The sequence below is a fragment of the Schistocerca americana genome, chromosome 4 (genome assembly GCF_021461395.2).
Source record: "Schistocerca americana isolate TAMUIC-IGC-003095 chromosome 4, iqSchAmer2.1, whole genome shotgun sequence".
Classification (NCBI taxonomy): domain Eukaryota; kingdom Metazoa; phylum Arthropoda; class Insecta; order Orthoptera; family Acrididae; genus Schistocerca; species Schistocerca americana.
The window spans coordinates 644616540-644628856 of NC_060122.1; the positions used below are offsets into that span (position 1 = coordinate 644616540).

Genomic DNA, 12317 nt, shown 5'->3' on the forward strand with positions numbered 1-12317 from the left:
CGATTCCATATTCTGCTAACAGTCACTGGATCTCGACCAACGCGAGCAGCAATGTCGTGATACGATAAACCGTAATTGCAATAGGCTACAATCCGACCTTTATCAAAGTCGGAAACATGATGGTACACATTTCTCCTCCGTACACGAGGCACGACAACAATGTTTCACCAGGCAATGCCGGTCAACTGTTGTTTGTGTATGAGAAATCGGTTGGAAACTTTCCTCATGTCAGCATGTTGTAGGTGTCGCCACCGGCGCCAACCTTGTGTGAAAGCTGTGAAAAGCTAATCATTTCCATATCACAGCATCTTCATCCTGTCGGTTAAATTTCGCGTCTGTAGCATGTCATCTTCATGGTGTAGCAATTTTAATGGCCAGTAGTGTAAAGAAAAGAGTAACATTCATTGCTCACAACAGAGTTTACAAAGGTGGATATGGTGCCTGTATACAAATTTGCTATGTTATGGCATCATCATTTGGCTCAAAATGTGAGATATTGACACTCTGGTGATTACAAGAAAACAAATAAAAGCTCTAAAAGCAGCCACTGCTTCTGTCAACATTGCCACCACTGCAATACTGTCCAAGAGATCCTACCCGAATTCTACTCTGCAGACAATTCTCTGTATTCTTTGTTAATGGCTTATGTTACTTGGGTATAATTTACAGGCAGTAAAATACTTGCAGGAGCAGCAACTCAGTAATTACGTGCTGGACTCTATACCCCAAACGTCAAGGTTTAAGCACCACTGGTTCCTTTACTAATGAGAGTGCCACTTCTGACAATGCTTTGAGGAGATGATAAATGCCGATTTGCGTAACAGAAAAGCACTGATGAAGATAAATTGTTCTTCTGGCCTATTTCTGCTTTCCTTTAATGCACACAACAGTACACTGATATTAATGAACCTGTCCCAAGGCAATAATTTTTCACTCCTTGCAAAACAAAATCAAGACTATGCCTTCATTCTTACTTGTTTATTGTATTTGCAAAACATGATAAATATGTGCTTACCTTATTATACAAAAACATGTTAACTGATACAACATAAAATTTGGTGATCACACAGCAAATAAAGGTAACAAAATGTTTAAATATAGCGAGACCTTTAATTTTATAATCAATGTACAAATTTTAATAAGTGCAATGTAACAATGATGCAAATCTAAAATCAGTTTTTCTTTGAGAAAAAGGAAAGAGCATGATTGCTTCAGGTTTATTAACAATTGTTCATATCTGTCATGTTTCAGAAATATTTATATTTAAAGCTGTATGCTACCAAAAAGAAAGAAAAAAAATATTACTTTCCCTTTTGATTTAATACGAAAAAAATGTGAAAACATTCGCAACATTTCTTACGCACCACATGCTACTTTCTGATTGACTATGGTGAAATTATATGGAGAAAACATCATACAAAATGAACATCAGATCTTTAAAAATAGTCTGCATGAGGTTTAAAAATACAGGAATGGGCACTGGGAAAGGCTATTATTATATTTTCATGCCTCCTTAAAATAAAGGAGCACTGTACAAAATTATACGTAAATATGTGATTATACAATCCTCTCACATGACTTAGTAAACGAATAAACAGTCTCACATTGTTCCTTGGAAATATTTCATCATGTCCGTATCAACACCATGAGAAAAATGGGCTTTTATTCTGGAAGCGCTGTGTGAAGGTATCACTGAATGAACGGAAACGTGATGTTGTTCCTACATGTCCCTTTGACCTGAAAATAAATTAAATGTCACAGTAATGTGTTCTGTACAAGGTTTATACACTTAAAAATAAACTAAAGATCTACAAATAAAGTTCAAGTAATGTGCTCAATGACTTATCAAGGAATACCATCAATTGGTGAGATTTCTTAAATTTATTTTATCATCATTTCGTCCACGAGTGCTAGTTCTGCTAGGCTAGCAGAAGAGCTTCTGTGAAGTTTGGAAAGTAGGAGATGAGGTACTGGCGGAAGTAAAGCTGTGAGGACGAGGCGCGAGTCGTGCTTGGGTAGCTCAGATGGCAGAGCAGTTGCCCGCGAAAGGTAAAGGTCCCGAATTCGAGTCTCGGTCCAGACACAGTTTTAATCTGCCAGGAAAGTTTTATTTTAGCATGCGTACCACTCAACAACTTCCTGTTGAACCAGTTCCTTCAAAATTCAGTAGCAGAGTTTTACAGAAACTAAAGACAGTAGCAACAATTTCTCTGAACTTTCATCAGCAGGATTGTGTCACTTCTTAGATTGATATATCTATACTACCAACAAATGTGTAACACTACCTGTTGACTATTGCTTCACTTCAAACTGAACGAGACAACAGCAAGAAACCAAATTACCTAGCACATACAAAATCTGGTACACCCCAAAAACACAGCTCACTTGCAATGACATTTTGTCCGTGATTCTTCAGCGTCTCCTACTGTAGACAATGAGATTGTAATTCTGAACTGTATCCCAGAACATTATTCTGTACACATTTGGTCTCTTCTGTAAAATCAGTGTGAAGACAATGTCATTGAAGTTAAAGCAAAACATCACGAAGGTCATGGTGCAGTGTGTGGATTTTTCAAGGCACCACATTTGTCAACTATTGCCAGTTTCAAGGGCTTTTTGTAAGAACAGCATTTGGTGATATTTTACCACTCCATGGTATGATGATGGTGGCTTAGTAGAGGCAACATTCTTTGCAAATTAGTAAGGAGCTAATTATGATTGTGTTGTAATGTAAATGCAGAATAGTTTTTGCAGCTACACAACAATGTGACTGACATGTCTGCTTGGATCAACATTTTGATGTTAACACACTTCTCTGTCATGGAGAGGAGAGAAATTGCAGGAAAGTCCCAGCTTCACAACCTAACTCTACAGAATGTCCAGTGGTAGCATGGAATCTGCCACCAAATATTTCATCATTTGTAATAAAGAAATGCCATGTTTCTCAAATGTAATATACAGATAATGTTAGGTTTTGTTCCCTACTTTGATCGAATATTTCTGCCAAATAAATCTAGTTACAGTGTATTTGCTTGGTAATTGTCTCATCATTAGCTGCATCAAATTCCTGTGCACGAACTGTTAGCTCATCCTCATTCATATACATTCGTCTACTTACATGAGTAATTCCTCACCCTGCCCTTCCTTGATTGGGGAAAAAATGTCTTCCTCTGTGTGGACACTGGACTTTGAGCAGCCTAAGTTTGTGAAAGAGGATGCAGGAAATAGATTCTTTTAACTACCTTCACATTCTTCCACAGTATTCCTTCCATTTTCAGATGTTGACTGGTTCAGGAGGAGGAGGAGATTACTGTTTAACGTCCTGTTGACAACGAGGTCATTAGAGATGGAGCACAAGCTCGGATTAGGGAAGGAAATCGGCCATGCCCTTTCTAAGGAACCATCCCGGCATTTGCCTGAAGCGATTTAGGGAAATCACGGAAAACCTAAATCAGGATGGCCGGACGCGGGATTGAACCGTTGTCCTCCCGAATGCGAGTCCAGTGTGCTAACCACTGCGCCACCTCACTCGGTTTTGACTGGTTCAGTTCTCAGACTATCTATCTAACCAGCTATACAGCTGATAGAGAAGACCAAGTACTAAAATGATCATGGTGCAGTACTCTGAAGGCACAGAATGTAAGAAAATCTTTCAGACACACAGAAAGGAAAAAAAGGAGAGAGATATCTGACTGAAGGAATGAAAGTAAGTTATTTAACTATCTGCTATAAGGCCACTTGACATTCAACATTATCTCATTGTGGTAAGGACACAGAAAACTATTTGTTATGTTATGTCAGGAGAACCAGCCTCTCCTTTGGTTGCAGCAATTTACTGACAAAAAAACCAGAAAGGATGAACAACAATTTACCATCCCTGTGTCTGTCACAGAGATATGCCTGTGCACAAACTTTCAACTTTCTTCCCTCTAAACTTAAACACTTAGTGAATAGAAAATATCCTTTCAAAACTTAATGAAGATATTTCTTCTTGAATAATTTATTCCATTCTACTGAGGATTCTGCGAAAGGGAACTTACCAATGAAAAGACATAACTACACAGTGTCAAGATTGTTAAATGTTAATACCAGTATTTTATGTAGATCAGGCTATTTTTTGTCACCGTATAATGTTAACATGTATTTTTCTAGTACAAGTACTGCTATAACAATTGCTCTGCACATAAATTCAAGTGTGAAGATAATAATCATTTATTGTTTTGTTTATAATACTGTAGTATCTGTAAATATGTTGAGTCAAAATTGCAACTGAATATACATGTAAACATATTTAAGCATAATCTCGAATCATTGTACACCCATGATGAGCTTATAGCTGTATCAGCGATGGGCAAAGACATCTACTCTGGCCTCAAACGTCTTTACGTGAAGTGGGAGATTAACGCAAAGGCTCAAAATAAGCAAAGAAATATTGGAAACCAAATAATTGTTGATATGAATCTAGCATCAGTCTTTCATGAGTACAGCCCTACCTGACTGCACTGAGTGCTTTTCTGACCTAGCAGTTAATCTGAATGTAATATATAAGATACAAAGACCTAGGACCTTCATGGGCATGTGTAGGCAATTCATTCTCACCCTTTGTACAATGGGCATGGATGACAAACTTTTCACATTTTTTTAAAATTTTTTGTGAAAAGTGATCAACTTTATAATTGCACATGAAACTGCATTAGCAATCGCTGTTATCAATCAATCCATCATTTAACATTTTAAACAGCTCTTGGCGGAATGTGGAGGATATATTTAACATAAATAAATAGAGTTCTGAAACTTCGTGGCAGATTACAACTGTGTGCTGGGCCAAGACTCGAACTTGGGACCTTTGCCTTTCGAAAGGCAAAGGTCCCGAGTTTGAGTCTCAGTCCAGCACACAGTTTTAATCTGCCAGGAAGTTTCACATCAGTGTACGCTCCGCTGCAGAGTGAAAATCTCATTCTACCACAGTACATTATCTGTACAATCGAAAATGACAGTAATATTCATTTTCATCATGAGATTATGAAATTTGAGGAAAGAACCAAAAAACTTAATGTTGAGGACATTAGAAGCAGAGTACAAGCTTGGACTGGGAGAGGAAATTGGCCATGTCCTTTTCAAAAGAATCAATCAGGCACTGCCTCAAGTGATTCAAGGCAACTGTGGAAAATCTGAATGTGGATTGTGTGATGAAAATGTAAACCCCATTTCTCTCCAATGCAAGTCCACTGCTTTAACCAATGTGCAGTCTTATTCTGTTTAAGGATTTTTAAACAGATGGCCATAAACAGTGTGGCGTATGAGGAACTGCAGGACTTATCAATGGTAACATTATGTAATAAAGCTGTTCCACTCCTGAATATTGCCTGAGAAAGCAGGAAACCACGGAAAAAAAAGGAAGTCCACAGCTCTCTAAATATGACAACCGTCAGTATCACCCTATAAATCACGCACTTGGCTCACCCATAATCTTTATCTTAAAACGTTACCAGTTTCAGAAATGGAAGGTTCAGTAGTCATATTACACAGAAATCAAAACCACAGACACGTCAGCTTGTTTATCGTGTCATTTAGAAATTTCCATTTTTCAATGAACCACAATTTTGGTAACAGCTCATACAGTAACACTACTGTAGGTGGTGTTCATCATAATTCTGCTCATACTGTCTCATTTATTTTACAAAATTCTCAGCTTCTACTTGGGTTTTGGTATGATTTATCAGACTAGTGTTGCTATTTCATGGCAGTTATGGATACGAATATTTCTATAAATCACTGCACCAATGCCTTGTGTAGTAGTATGTTTTAGAGGTAGTTTATGGCCTTTGGTTTGTATTATGATAAACATAGAAATTTTTTGATTAACTAAAAAAAACTGATATTTCAACCAAATGAATATTCCGTTCCTAAAGGAAAGGTTTATGAGAGGTAAAGTACTGAATATTAAGTACTGAAATTTAATGCAAACTTCTACGGCCCTTTTCTAAATCAAATTTTTACCACAAGTTAAATGAATTTCTTGTGCGTAACATCTGTACAAAAGATGTGATATTTTTATTTCCGGTTAAGTAAAACTTCTTTTCAAGGCATGCATATGCAGTTGCCAGATTATTATGACTCGAGCCCGAATTTCCATGTAATGCATGCTGTAAATATATTTGTATATTTTGGCCATATGGTGAGCAACTGCATATTTTGAAGATTTTTTTTTTTATATATATAAAGCCGCATGAATATGCACAGCTATCGACTTCAACAAAGTACGCAAACCCTCCTGTCTGGCAATGAAGGTGCCTACTGTAAGGCAGTTTCCCCTGGGAGGGGTCAATTTGTTACTGGCATGTTCTATGTGATATTTCTAATATAGCTAAAGATTAGCATGAAGTGTATGTTATCGGCACAGCACGAAGTGATGGAAACTTAGTCTCCTCGCACCACCTCTCACTTTTCAAAAGTCCTTGTGCTCCTTCCTTCTACCCGCAAACTGAAAGAGCTAGTTTTGCTAAAATGTTTAGACTGTATGCCATACTTGACAATCCAGCAATTCACAGGAATAAAAAAAAAAGGTAACCCACTCCAACTTTTATCAGTGACGAGGAGCTGGGATATTTTTGAAAGAACTGTTGTGTAACAAAATAATATACTGGTGCAGCGAACTAAACATGCAGACACCTTTCCTATCGATGCAGGAAGCAGAGGAAAGAAGGTCAAGATGTAACAGCTGAGTAGCATTTCAATACACAAAGACAGCTGAGACTTCAGATGCACAGCAATATAAGCATAACTTTTTGGACGTCCTGACATTTTTACAAACTGAATTCTATCTGTGATGCTGTGTTTCTTAGTCAGCATATGTTTCCTCTTGAGAGCCTTCCTCGCATACATCTCTAAAAGACATCTAAGCATTGTTTGATTTAAAATACTCTTCTCAAAATCTTGTATAATTTTAGGAGCAATCTGACGTGAACTCATTGACCTTTCTTACTTTGCTAGCATTTTTATCGACATGCACAGTCATGGACTTGGTTCCTCCTTATGACCATATCTATGTCATGAGCTTGATGTCCCAGAACCTCTATGCTTCTTTTAAAATGTTGTGGTCACTGAACGGCTTTCTTGCAATTGCCCTAATTTGCATCTCCTGCAGTTTTAAGTTTTGCTTCCTTGATGAAACACCTTTCTTCCAACACGTAACATAAAATTGAAATTTTAGGTTATGTATTCTGCAGGGACCTTCTACAAGTATTTAAAACGTACAGTGATAACAATAGCATTTAACAACAATGAACATTTGTTTAACAACAACAAACATACAGGGTATGATGTTGAAACTTATTGTGAATTGTTTTCACTATGAACTAAAAGAAAGGGACTTTTTCACACTTCAGTAACTGTTAGGCACAAATTGTCACAAGGGAGCAATGTCATGCCACTGCGGTAAGTAGAGGCACTGTTTCCAAATTATTTAGAAAATGATAAATGTTAAACAAAATCAAACAATGGAAACTCCAGGTAGGAATACCAACATTGTAAACAAAGAGAGATTGCTTCTTACTGCAATAACATGCTAAGCTGCAGACAGGCACAATCGAAAGACACTGAACATGAGCTTTCAGCCTCAGCCTTAGTTGGAAAAAGGGAAACACACACTGGTCATTCATACAAACAAACACAGCTCAGGCCTGAGCTGTTGGAGTTCACAGTCATGTGTCCTTGCTTGTGTAAATGAATATGTGCTTCTCTTTTTCTGATGAAGGTACAGGCCTAAAGCTTATGTGTGTCTTAATTGTGCCTGTCTGCAATTTAGCATGTTATCTTTACAGTATCAATCTATTGTTTCTTACGTTCTTGATAAATGTTAAACATCTTGCCAACAGGATAATCCAACCAGCAAATAAATTTCTCTTTATACAAATATTTTAAACCATTTAATTAATGGTTCTGGCTGATGTAGAGTTCTCATAACATCAACTTTCAAGCAGAACATCAAGTACAGTGAAGTGAAATGTGAAAATATTGATTCAAATAAGTGGGGATATTTTGCTCAACATTAGGGTAATCTGATACTATTTTTTTGAAGGAATAATGTGGCCAAAAGGTTAAATAAAAAAGAATCTTGTTGTTCCCAAGCAATGCTGCCCCCATATATTATGAAGATCAGGAGGGCAATTAAAGTATTTTATCCAGATTTAACACACATTTTATGTTTAGCCCACGAGCTACATGGTGTAGCTGAAATAGTACATCTAAAATGTCACAATGTGAATACACTAACATTCACTATGAAAACTTTCAATTTCCTTAATCTATCTTTTATCAGCCGAAAAAAAAAAAACATTCTGAATGCAATTTTTTTAGGTATGTATTATTGGCTGGTATTGCACATGATAACATAAATTGTAACTTTAACATCAGCATAAACAACAGCAACTGGAAAAAATACTAACCTTTCAACAATTACAGCTGGCATCTGAACAAGCTGCACAGGGCTTTTACCATCCTTCAATGCTTGGGTCAAATTGAGGATCTGTCCTCTCATGACACTCATCTGCCTCTCAAATAAGTGACGATCAAACCCCTTGTCTTGCTGAAAACACAATTATAGTTATTAGTGAATGTATCTATCCTTTCACTTTGCTTTCAGTTCTGCTATGGTAGGACATATTATACTCAAACATTTCACTTAAGAATGCTGTGCAAGCATGAATAAGCAAGTGGCAAATCAACTTAATGAACACAGTCAACAAAAATTTAACAATTTTATCTGTTTACTGACTGATGCCAGTGTACGATTTGCATGACCACAAACAGTAGCACAGAAAATTATTTAACAGATCAATTCCATTCTTTCAGAGGGTAAAGTAAGAAATTATTCAAGTTGTATGAAGGTTAAGAAAGTCAGTCAAAAGTAGTGGGTGATATTACTTTGCAGTGGTACACAGTAATCTTCATTTAGCTTTTGATTCCACTTTTTACAAAGAAAGAAAATGGTTACAAAAACGCCTGGAATTCAATACACAATTTTAACCCCAAACAAAGAGAAAGCAGATGTAATCTTATAGTTTGTTTCCCTGATAGCTGTTTCATTTCGAACCAGACACGAGTTGCAGGTAATTCCAACCTCTTCACGGCAATAGAAAAGTCATCCCTGGGAATCTCATTTAGCTGATCATTGTATTCCACTGCATTAAGATTCATGCTCTTCATATGCAACAGCTTTTTCAGAAAGACAAAGGTTTGCCAAAACTGCTGAGTATATTGAATAAGATGTTTGCGCAGTACTGTTTGCTTTTCCTTTCAGAAAATTACATCTCATTGATGCCAAACGAGCCACACCACCTTCAAGGAGGAAAAGGATGAGCTACAGCACAGGCTGAGTGAATTTTCCAGTTTCAAGCAAGAAGGCGCCATATCCATCCTTGCCAAACGATGAAGATAAAAGCAAAATGTGAATGGTATCATGTTGTTTGATGTGGTCTTCAGTCCTGAGACTGGTTTGATGCAGCTCTCCACGCTACCATATCCTGTTCAAGCTTCTTCATCTCCCAGTATGTAATGCAGCCTACATCCCTCTGAATCTGCTTAGTGTATTCATCTCTTGGTCTGCCTCTGCGATTTTTACTCTCTGCGCTGCCCTCCAATACTAAATTTGTGATCCCTTGATGCCTCACAACATGTCGTACCAACCGGTCCCTTCTTCTCGTCAAGTTGTGCCACAAACTCCTCTTCTCCCCAATCCTATTCAGTACCTCCTCATTAGTTATGTGATCTACCCATCCAATCTTCAGCATTCTTCTGTAGCACCACATTTCGAAAACTTATATTCTCTTCTTGTCCAAATGAGTTATCGTCCATGTTTCACTTCCATACATGGCTAAACTCCATACAAATACTTCCAGAAACGAGTTCCTGACACTTAAATCTATACTCAATGTTAACAAATTTCTCTTCTTCAGAAACGCTTTCCTTGCCATTGCCAGTCTACATTTTATATCTTCTCTACTTCGACCATCATCAGTTATTTTGCTCCCCAAATAGCAAAACTCTTTTACTACTTTAAGTGTCTCATTTTCTAATCTAATTCCCTCAGCATCACCCAACTTAATTTGACTACATTCCATTACCCTCGTTTCGCTTTTATTGATGTTCATCTTATACCCTCCTTTCAAGACACTGTCCATTCCGTTCAACTGCTCTTCCAACTCCTTTGCTGTCTCTGACAGAATTACAATGTCATCGGCGAACCTCAAAATTTTTATTTCTTCTCGATGGATTTTAATACCTACTCCGAATTTTTCTTTTGTTTCCTTTACTGCTTGCTCAGTATACAGACTGAACAACATCGGGGAGAAGCTACAACCCTGTCTCACTCCCTTCCCAACCACTGCTTCCCTTTCTTCCCTTTCATGTCCCTTGACTCTTATAACTGCCATCTGGTTTCTGCACAAATTGTAAATAGCCTTTCGGTCCCTGTATTTTTCCCCCGCCATATTCAGAATTTGAAAGAGAGTATTCCAGTCAACATTGTCAAAAGTCTTCTGTAAGTCTACAAATGCTAGAAATGTAGGTTTGCCTTTTCTTAATCTAGCTTCTAAAATAAGTCGTAGGGTCAGTATTGCCTCACGTGTTCCCATATTTCTACGGAATCCAAACTGATCTTCCCCAAGGTCAACTTCTACCAGTTTTCCATTCGCCTGTAAAGAATTCGCGTTAGTATTTTGCAGCCGTGACTTATTTAAACTGATAGTTCGGTAATTTTCACATCTGTCAATGCCTGGTTTCTTTGGGATTGGAATTATTATATTCTTCTTGAAGTCTGAGGGTATTTCGCCTGTCTCATACATCTTGCTCACCAGATGGTAGAGTTTTGTCAGGACTGGCTCTCCCAAGGCTGCCAGTAGTTCTAATGGAGTGTTGTCTACTCCCGGGGCCTTGTTTCGACTCAGATCTTTCAGTGCTCTATCAAACTCTTCACGCAGTATCATATCTCCCATTTCATCATCATCTACATCCTCTTCCATTTCAATAACATTGCCCTCAAGTACATTGCCCTTGTATAGACCCTCTATATACTCCTTCCACCTTTCTGCTTTCCCTTCTTTGCTTAGAACTGGGTTCCCATCCGAGCTCTCGATATTCATACAAGTCATTCTCTTTTCTCCAAAGGTCTCTTTAATTTTCCTGTGGGCAGTATCTATCTGATCCCCCTCGTGAGATAAGCCTCTACATCCTTACATTTGTCCTCTGGCCATGCCTGCTTAGCCATTTTGCATTTCCTGTCGATCTCATTTTTGAGACGTTTGTATTCCTTTTTGCCTGCTTCATTTACTGCATTTTATATTTTCTCCTTTCGTCAATTAAATTCAATATTTCTTCTGTCACCCAAGGATTTCTACTAGCCCTTGTCTTTTTACCTACTTGATTGTCTGCTGCCTTCACTACTTCATCCCTCAAAGCTACCCATTCTTCTTCTACTGTATTTCTTTCCCCCATTCTTGTCAATTGTTCCCTTATGCTCTCCCTGAAACACTGTACAACCTCTGGTTCTTTCAGTTTATCCAGGTCCCATCTCCTTAACTTTCCATCTTTTTGCAGTTTCTTCAGTTTTAATCTACAGTTCATAACCAATAGATTGTGGTCAGAGTCCACATCTGCCCCTGGAAATGTCTTACAATTTAAAACCTGGTTGCTAAATCTCTGTCTTACCATTATATAATCAATCTGATACCTTTTAGCATCTCCAGGTTTCTTCCATGTATACAACCTTCTTTTATTATCCTTGAACCAAGTGTTAGCTATGATTAAGTTGTGCTCTGTGCAAAATTCCACCAGGCAGCTTCCTCCTTCATTTCTTACTCCCAATCCATATTCACCTACTATTTTCCTTCTCTCCCTTTTCCTACACTAAAATTCCAGTCTGCCATGACTATTAAATTTTCGTCTCCCTTCACTATCTGAATAATTTCTTTTATTTCATCACACATTTCTTCGTCATCTGCAGAGTTAGTTGACATATAGACTTGTACTACTGTCGTAGGCGTGGGCTTAGTGTATCTTGGCCAGAACAATGCGTTCACTGTGCTGTTTGTAGTAGCTTACCCGCACTCCTATTGTTTTGTTCATTATTAAACCTACTCCTGCATTACCCCTATTTGATTTTGTATTTATTACCCTGTATTCACCTGACCAAAAGTCTTGTTCCTCCTGCCACTGAACTTCACTAATTCCTACTATATCCAACTTATGTAGAGGCTTATCTCACTAGTGGTAAGATAGATACTGCCTACAGGTATCACATGTAAGAATTTTTATTTGTT

The 12317-nt window shown here is 37.7% G+C and overlaps 1 protein-coding gene across 2 annotated transcripts in view; it reads right to left on the bottom strand.

Annotated features, from left to right (window-relative positions):
• Positions 1-1090: 1090 nt before the first annotated feature.
• Positions 1091-12317, bottom strand: part of LOC124613156 (phosphatidylinositol 4-kinase type 2-beta) — a 51100-nt gene continuing 39873 nt past the window's right edge. For both annotated transcript variants that reach the window (XM_047141784.1, XM_047141783.1), the window contains exons 7-8: positions 8448-8587; positions 1091-1737 (exon numbers count right to left, since the gene is read on the bottom strand). In XM_047141784.1, coding sequence (XP_046997740.1) covers positions 1638-1737; positions 8448-8587 — 240 coding nt within the window. In that variant the 3' untranslated portion in view covers positions 1091-1637. The remainder of the gene's footprint in view (positions 1738-8447; positions 8588-12317) is intronic.